Raw genomic sequence first — 9,195 nt, 5'->3', positions numbered from 1 at the left:
TTTTTTTTTTTTTTTTTTTTTTTTTTTTTTTTTTTTGCTAGACTATGAATTTATCTTTCATACTTTCAGTCTCCCTGCCCCCATAGATAGCCCTACAGTTCTGCTCTAATTACTTGACTTGTATCCAGATAAACAACCTACCTGCTGCAACAGTTGCCACTGACAAATTTTGTATTGTTAGCTAGTCAACAACTACATCACTCTCATAGTGTCAAAACCTCCCTCTTCTTTTACAAATCTTTCACTCTCCTTGTTTCATTAATTAATGCTGAGCCCTCCATATCTTGTTTTGAAGGGCCCTCCCTGGAAGCTTCCTTGCAGAGGATCCACAGGCTGAATTTAGGGAACCTCAGCCTAGCTGTAGGCCTGAAAACCTGGAGCAGGAGTGGGGCCATGTCAAGGAGCTAAGCCCTGGGTCACTTGACTCTAGTCCCCTCTCTTCTACCTCCATGTGTCCTGCCCTGCCCATCATTCCCATTTTTGCATACCTCTTTCCTTGTCCCTAGCCCTCAGTGTTCTGACAGGCCCTGAGAGCCCACACCCTCATTCCTTGGGGCTCTTCATCTGAGCATTACACTCAGGCTTATCTTTGCCTGCAGCATGCCTCACCCAAGCCTTTGATGGGCAAACTTTATAAAGCTCTCAGGGAACTCCTAAGCTTCAGTAATGTGAGTTGTAGGCATCAGGAGAACCATCTGTAATTTCTCCCGGGTGTTACTGTGGTGCTTTCTCTTCTCCAGCTCCTGAGTCTCAGGTCCGTTAGCATCCCCAGGGCACAGCTGCCCTTCTGGCTCACAGGAGCCAGGAGCCATTTTCCAGCTGTTCCATTAAATGAAATAAGTTGGCATAGTGTATTGTACAAAGTAATGGTCCTAAATGTGAGCATACTTGTTTATTTATGCCACTTAAATAAATCCTTTTTATATATCACCTAAGCAATGTTAAACTTTAAAAACTCACAAGGACTTCCGGGAGATGCTCCACATTCTAGAATGATTTCACATTTCTTTCCCACTTATTTTTCTGTTTGGGAGACACATTCCCTCAAGGGTATTTTTTTTCCTTTTGGGAGTTAATAGTCAATTGAAATGGCTAATACCAGTTAATTTTAGAGTAACACATCTGTACCTACATAGGCTTCTTCTAGAGTCCCAGTGTCTTAGAGGAAGGGTCTGATTCTTGCTTTTAGACTCCATAGCACCAGATTCTTCTCTTGGCTTCTGTCCTGAAGACAAGTGGCTGCTCTTTCCTAGATTTCTTTCTTCATTCTAAAATATGAAGCAGTCATTATGTCTGTTGGTTCCAGAAGATGTAGGAAATGAAGCAGTACTCTCAGTTGCCATAGCCAGACCCCTGAGCAGTTGTTCTTGCAGCTGATTCTGAGGCTTAGTTCCCTTTGCATCTTGTTTTGCTCCCATCTTCCCCCTTTCCCAGTCATGTATGCAGGAAGAGAGCACAAATGATATGGAATGTGAGCATCTGCCAGCAGAGACGCTGCGACAAGTGACCATTCGCCGAGACCCTATATATGGCTTCGGCTTCGTGGCCGGCAGTGAGAGGCCTGTGGTGGTTCGCTCTGTGAGGCCAGGTAGGTGTGCCTCAGAGTACCCTCCAGCCCTGGCTCCCACCCACAAAACCCACATTGTCTTCTCAAAGAGTAGAAACTCTGAGTCCGCTGTGTCACTGAGGAATTCACAGGATAAAGACTTGCCAATCCCTAACTAGATTTGACTGATAGACAAGCCAGCACAGTGGTGCATACCTGTAATCTCATCTGCTTGGGAGGCTGAGGCAAGAGGATTGCAAGTTCACATGGGCAACTTAGTGAGCCCTTATATCAAAATAAAAAATAAAAAGGGCTAGGGATACAGCTCAGGGCAGAGCCCTGAGTTCAATCCGTAGAATGCCCCCACTACCCGAATGCCTGAAAGATACAAACTATTGATGCCATGTGGGGCCATAGACAGAAAGTAAAATGGATTATTTAATAGAGTCTGAGTCTTTGTAAAGCTTCTCTTGGCATAGAACATTCATAGAAATGTCGTAGTGCATTGGATAAGAAAGTCCCATTCAATTCCATTCAACACGTATTTTTAGACTTGTATGCCCTAAGCCCATCAGTGGTGTAGGGAAATATAAAGTACAGTTCCTGTCTTCCAGAATCAACCCATCAGGCTGTGGAGAGTGGTCCATACTCACGAAGTAGATAAGCTACTGAAGATGAGAATTAGGATAGAAATAACAGAAGGGATAAGAGAGGCATAGGAGAACAAAATCTCTGAATTTCAGAGTGGCAATAATGATAGCTACCATTGATTGAGCATCTGCTACACACTTTACATTATCTTATTTAATCCTCACAGCCAAGCCTATGAGGTAAGTAAGTAATACTCTTCCTGTTTTATGTATGAGAAAACTGAGGCATTGAGGAAGAGAAATGGCCTGTCCAGAAGCAATCAGCAAGGAAGTCGTAGAGAGGATTTGCTTTGTGTGTGATGCCATGAGGGGGGAGTGGAATTTGAATTGGACCATGAAGGATGGAACAAGCAAAAGACACCCCCCATGAAACCCTGTCTTCATGAATGAAATAAGAATGGTAAAACACTATTTTGCTCTGAATCTGCTATGCATTGACAGAAAAGACAGACAGAAAGGAGCTTTATTCTTGACTTGCTGGGCCTGAGGCTTTAGATGTTTACAACAGTTTTTCACTCAGTCAAGAAGCAGCTGGAGTACTAACTGGTCTTGCAGAAATTTGATGAATTTTGCAATCCTCAAAGGAAAAGAAAAAGAGTTTGTAAGCTCTCTTCAACTAGAGGCCACAGAGTGAAAAAAAAAAGGAAAAAGAAAAAAAGAAGGAAAGAAAACACTTCAGTACAGGAGTTTGTGACTGACCTCAGGCTCCCAAGTCAGTCATGCAGTTTAGAAAAAGACTTTCGAGTGTCTGATCAGAAGTCACATTTGTCCTGGGAAAGAGGGACCAGAGAAAACTTAGTAATTGACTATCCGAAGCTTCTGCTTTACCTTCAAAGGTGACAGAATTTACAGGGCTGACAGGAGCCCCAGGCCTGGAGGGGACCAGCTGGAAAAAGTAAAAGATGAAGAGAAAGAAGTTAGAGGGGTGAAGAGAAGAAACAGCCCAGGCGAGAGCCACAGAAAGTCATGAGACGGACAGGCTTAGCCCGATAAAAAGCCTCCAGCTGATTCCCATGGTTGCCTCTACCCAGGCAGCTGGACAGCTGAATGCAGAGGATGTCTACTTCAGAGGATGTGTGAGGCCATAAAAAGAGACAAAGGACTATCCCATACAGTAGCAGTCATGGTCGAGCAAGCCAACGAGCCATGGTAAAGGCACTAGCGGGTTGCTGCTGCCTTGCCTCCAGTAAAGGAGGTTTAAGTTCTGTGAGAAGCTCATCCTTTGCATCCATCAAAAGGGAACGAGGGAAGAAAGTGGGAGGAAGAAAGGGGAAATAGGTAGAGTGGTCTCTACCTAAGAGATGGATATTTTTGATAGGAGTAGAGAGAAAGAATGTAATAAGTTAAAGGAATTGTCCCCTGGAGGATGTAAGAACTATCACTGTATCCTTATGAACCTCAATAAACTGTTTTAAGTAACATACATGTATCACCTTATCTTCCCAACATTCTTATGATGTGTGGGAACTGTGATTATACCATTTTACAGATGAGGTAAGAAACTCAGAGACATTCAATGGCTCATCCAAGGTCCTATGACTAGTGAATTGCAGGTTCAGGATTAGATCTCAGGTGTGTCACCTGTGAAGAACATGCTCTTCACAGCTAAGCCCTCCTGCCAGGAATGGTGGTGCACACCTGTAATGCCAGCATGCAGGAGGCTGAGGCAGGAGGATTGTTGCAAGTTCGAGACCAGCCTGCACTACAAAGTGAGCTAAAGGCCAGCCTGAACTACATAGCCAGACCCTGTCTCAAAGAAACAACCGTGTTCTGCTTTTCTGAAGTCCTGTGCTGTGAGATGTGGTCTGCCGAGCCTGGGGCTGTTACTGTGGAAGACACAACTATTGCCAGCTGTGTCAACCTAGCCATCATTGGCACAAGGGGACCCAGGCTCCACAGCCGGTGAGCTGTGCTCAGGTCACATATTGGCTATGTGTATTCATGGTTTTGGAATCTGAGTACCAGACTTCTTTAAAAAGAGACAAAGACATTGGAATCAGGGCATTTAAAGTGGAAACAAATAAGAGTCGAGTTTGGTTTGAGTCTGGAACATGCCATTAAACATTTCTTTCAGGTTTGAGTCAGGCTAGATTTGACCTCCCATTCACTTTGAGTCTCTGAAAGTAACTTTTCTCCAGGAAGATCTTTGCTGAATAGCAGAGGCCACACAGCTTTGTGATACTGTTCATCCTAATAAACATGGCACTCAGACACATCTCCTTTCTTAACTTCAGCTGTAGGGATGGCAAAGGAAGAAAGCAAATTTCCAGCTGCCCAAGAGCCTGTGTATTGCTCCCTCATTTATTTGAGAGTAGCATCACGCAGTGTTAAACAAAATTAAACCTTTACGTCTTTTATTCCTTACCCCTGTCTCCAAGCAAGTGAATGCCTAGACCATTCCAGACTCGTAGGTATAAATAATATTCAAGCTACAAGATTCCTCCCCCTCCTCGTATCACCTATACCACCTCCAGCAGTTGCAGTCTGAAAGTCATTCCTTGTGCCTAAGCAAATCCTTCCTATAAAATGGAAGTCTGTGCTCCTCTGTAGAACCAAGCCAGTAAAACACTAATCTCACTGGAGTATGAGGTCCAAGCTTGGGACCTTTTGCCAGCACAGCACATGCAGCTAAAGGAAATCTATGCCTCACTCTTCATTCTGCTGCCTTCCATCTGCCATAGGCAACAGGCAACAGCTGGAAATAACACCCCTGCCGCCACCTTCCTCAGCCTATATCTCCTGCTGGCCTCAGCTTGGCTCCCTCAGGCACTGTGGCTCTTGCCCAAAATTGTGCTTTCCTGGCAACAGCTCTAAGCCTTCATGCCTCTTTCCTCTCCTCTGCAGGAGGCCCCTCTGAGGACAAGCTCCTGGCTGGTGACCAGATTGTGGCTATTAATGAGGAGGACGTGAGTGAAGCCCCCAGGGAGAGGTTCATAGAACTCATCAGGTAATAGGGGCCTCTGGGGCCTTGACAGTAACTGAGCAGTGTCCCTGCCCCTGCCCCACCAGTGACATTAGGACTACCACTACGCTCCCTGGCCCTGGGAGAGGCAGAGTGGGCATAGCTATGGGTCCTAGACACCCACAGCTTCAGGGCCAGCCAGTCTGGGTCACGCAAAGACCTCACACAAGAAACCAGCCTGCTCCAGTGGTACAAGCAGACACAACAATATTTCCACTAGGGCCTTACCTCCACCCCTCCCCAACTCATCTCCTCACTTGCCCCTTTGTTTTTGGGATAGACCAAGTAACCAATGAGAATCAAGCTACTAAAAAGCACAATAATATAAGCATAGTGCAAGCAAAACATTGCTCCCACCTCTTATCTTCTCTGAAAATCATGCACACATAAGGAAAACAAAACTATGGTACCCAGCCAGCGCATTCAGAAGGGAGACCTGCCACTGTGCATTATGCTCACAGTGACTGAATCACTTTAATGCTTCCTGTTCCTCCCTGGGTGGGAACAGGTGAGAAAGAAAAGGAGTGTTGGGCATCCACCACCACCTATGAACGGGGAGGGACCACATTGTCTTTGCCCATCTCTTACACACACATGCACATACCATGTACACACCCCTTCCTGAAATACATGCCACATGCACACACCCTTTGCTAGTTTTGAAGACTGCATTCTGCGGGCTCACTTCCATTTTGGAGACCTTGGCTGCCCTCTCCTTCCACCTAGAACCATATCTTGTGCTGATGATATACAAATGGAACCATATTCCTTCTCTCTTCTTTGCCCCTCCCTTGTTCACCTGTGTAGTCCAGCTCCATCTCCTTTGCCCCTCTTGGTTCAAAGTATTTTCATTGCGTTTACCTTTCCAGGATTCCCAAAAGCCCATCTGGCCACAGAGTCACTCCCTGGCTTTCACAGGCAGACCTCACATTCTCTCCATGGTGCAGCACCTTCTCATCTATTCCCAATGGGTTTGCAGTGCTCTGTCCTAAAGCCCTGAGCAGGTCTTTCTTGGCCTATGGCCTCTCTAGCTCAATACTTCAAAATGTATCTGGTCCATGACAACCTCTAATGTGGTACAACACTTGCCTAGCATGCCTGAAGTCCTGGGGTCAATCCTCAGCATCAGCAAAATAATAATAATAATAATAATAATAATAATATAATAGTAATACAAAACCACAAACACAAATAAACCCAGGTGACTTTTCATTTGTCTCTTCTCCCAGTTCAGTTGTCCATTGCATTCCCCATGCTTCACCCTCTGCATTTTACCTTTTATCCTCCATCTCCACACCAATATGGGGTGAGTGAGCCCGATCAGGGCTTGTTGGGGTTCATTCAGCCTGACCCCTCAGCAGTCACTGCTGTGCTTCTAGTAGATAGTTCTGCACACTATACAATGTAGCCTGGTTTTGTGAAGGAGTTCAAAGCTCCTTCTTACTCAAAGCAGAGCTTACTCTTAATAACCTTAAGGGCCAGTGAGTCACTCATTCAACCAATCAGTAATTATTATTGAGCATCTACCAGGTACCAGACACCATTAGGCACTGAAAATACAGCAGTGGATGAGACAAAGATCCTGCCTGCTGGAATTTGCATTCTAATATAAGGTGATACATCATAAACAATGAGTATAATGAATAAATAATTGAGCCATATCTCTGAAGTCAATAATTGTTCAAGAATAGAAAATAGATCTGTAAAAAGAGGATAAGGAGTGCTGAGCACAGGGTGCAGAATGTCACTTTAAACTGCATAGCCAGTGTTGGCCTCATTGAGAAGGTGGCATTTGAGGAAAGATTTGAAAGAGGTCAGGGTGTTGGAGAGAGAAGGGCCAGTACAAATGTCTTAGGTCAGCAGTGTGTCTGGCCTGATTGAGGAATGGGGGAGAAGCCAATGTCACTGGTGTTTGGTAAAGCGGGTAGTGTGAAAGACAGGTGCAGATTATGGAGAGTCTTGTAAGCCACTGTAAGGACTGCGCCTTTCTTATAAATGAAAAGGGGAAAGATTGCAGAGGCTGGAGCAGGTGAGCCATGGAATTTATGTTGTGTTCCTTCCCTGTTCAAGATAAAAGGTTTTCCTCTATAGTTGCCCTATATCACAACTCATTACTTCTCTTGGGAATTTCCCAAACCTTGCAGCTTGTTCATGCCTGGGCTTTGCCTTGCCAAATATGGTAAATGTTCAGAGTCCTTCATCAGTGGGTCCAGTTATTTCTTGACTCTCGGAACTAATGGCATTTGACTCTACTTCTTGAATGCCTTTATTCCAATAAGCATTCGCAAAAGGCCAATCAGGAGAAGGGAAGTGCTTTCAGGCAAACTGCTTTCCTTTCTTTTAATTCTTTTAAATGATGATGTATTCCTGAAAGTGAATTTCCATACTCCATAGCTTCTTTGGTACAAGTATAATTCTTGTGAGAAGAGTTTGAAACTCTTCACCCTTTCGAATATTTGTTACCAGGAGAGTCCTGGCTTCCATCTGTTCCTCCATGGCTCTAGTTTTCTGGTCCCTCAGTTGAAACAAATCTGGTGAGTGTGAGTCATGGTGACCAAATGACATCCTTGGGGTTTTTCCTTTGAGAGTCTCCTCTTGCTTAAATGCCAAAATCAACAATAACCATCATACATGGTTCCCTGGACTCTCTGGCTGTATGCCCTTCGAGTTTCATAATTCAGGTCTTGTTTTCTTGAGAATTTTCTAGTCTACAGACAAAATTGCTCCCGCAATTTTTGGATTGCTACAGAAAGATGTAAGAAGAAATAAATAAGACCTGAAAAATGACATCCCCCAAGGTAATGGTGATCCCATCACCAGATGCCTGTGTAAATTGATATAGATGGTTTGCTTTGGCCTCCACAAACGCAAGGCAAGACATCATGCAGATGCTCAGTTTGCCCTCTGTCCTGATCCATATAGCTCCATGCAACCCGGAGCAAATTCTGGTGTTGCTTCCTGTACTAGGTGAATGCCTACTGCGTGATACATTGCTCTCCTGTTCCCTCTCTTCTCTGTAGGACTGCGAAGGAATCCATCGTTCTTACAGTTCTGCACACTCATCAGGTGAGTGAGCCTCCACACCATCTGCCCTGCCTCATCCTGGCTTAGAGGAGATGAACCCATATTATAAAGCAAAAGCATAGAAAGTATATGGGGGGTAGGTCAGAGACAAGGACCAACAATGTGAGATAAGGGTTTAGGAGACAAAGAAAACCTTCTGAATATCATGGCCACTTTCACCTCCTCCAAGGCTGAGGATTCCAAAGTGCTGTGTAGTGCTGTGCTCTGTGCTATGTTTCTTGCTTTATTGACTTAAGCTGCCCATTGCCCCAGTTCCAAATCTACCTTCCATGTCTTTTTTGCTGGACCCTATCTAAATTTTCCTATCCAGTAATATCTAGCTACCATAAAGTCCTGGCAGCTAGTGGGTATTAATTTTGTTCTTTCATGTAGGTATATACTAAGTAGCCCACAATATATGAAACACAACACTGTATGTAAGGAATTCCACATAAAGCTGCTAGGATGAATGGTTGGACAAAAAGATTCATCTCTACCCAGTAGTCACTGACTAGCTGTATGATCTTGGGTAAGCCTGATCCCTTTTCTGAACCTGTTTCTTCATCTCTAATTTTCTAAATTAAGAGGTTCAGAGTAGAACAGTGTTTCCTAAATATGGCTGATATTAATAGTCAATATGACTACTTATTAAAAGTAAAATTCTTTTGAACCAGAGGCAGTGGTGCATGCTTGTAATCCCAGCTGCTTGGGAGTCTGAGGCAGGAGGACTCTCAGCCAGCAATTCAAGGTCAGCTAGGGCAACGTGGCAAGACTGTTTCTTAAAACAAGGCTGGAGGGCCCGGGAGATGGCTCAGTGAAATAAGCGTTTCCCTGGCAAGCACAAGGGCCTGAGTTCAATCCCCAGTTCTGAAAAAAAAAGAAAGAAAGAAAAAGAAAGAAAGAAAGAAAGAAAGAAAGAAAGAAAGAAAGAAAGAAAGAAAGAAAGAAGAAAGAAAGAAGAAAGAAAGAAAGAA

At 44.3% G+C, this 9,195-nt stretch overlaps 1 protein-coding gene across 1 annotated transcript in view; it reads left to right on the top strand.

Annotated features, from left to right (window-relative positions):
- Frmpd3 (FERM and PDZ domain containing 3) overlaps window positions 1-9,195 on the top strand; it is a 105,978-nt gene that overhangs the window by 15,973 nt on the left and 80,810 nt on the right. Inside the window, exons 2-4 of the mRNA XM_023702725.1 lie at window positions 1,435-1,588; window positions 5,041-5,143; window positions 8,179-8,224. Coding sequence (XP_023558493.1) covers window positions 1,441-1,588; window positions 5,041-5,143; window positions 8,179-8,224 — 297 coding nt within the window. The 5' untranslated portion in view covers window positions 1,435-1,440. The remainder of the gene's footprint in view (window positions 1-1,434; window positions 1,589-5,040; window positions 5,144-8,178; window positions 8,225-9,195) is intronic.

Source organism: Octodon degus, unplaced genomic scaffold, assembly GCF_000260255.1.
Source record: "Octodon degus isolate 3935 unplaced genomic scaffold, OctDeg1.0 scaffold00157, whole genome shotgun sequence".
Taxonomy (NCBI): domain Eukaryota; kingdom Metazoa; phylum Chordata; class Mammalia; order Rodentia; family Octodontidae; genus Octodon; species Octodon degus.
The sequence above is the reverse complement of the archived record's forward strand: the minus strand, read 5'-3'. Positions and strand labels throughout refer to the sequence as shown.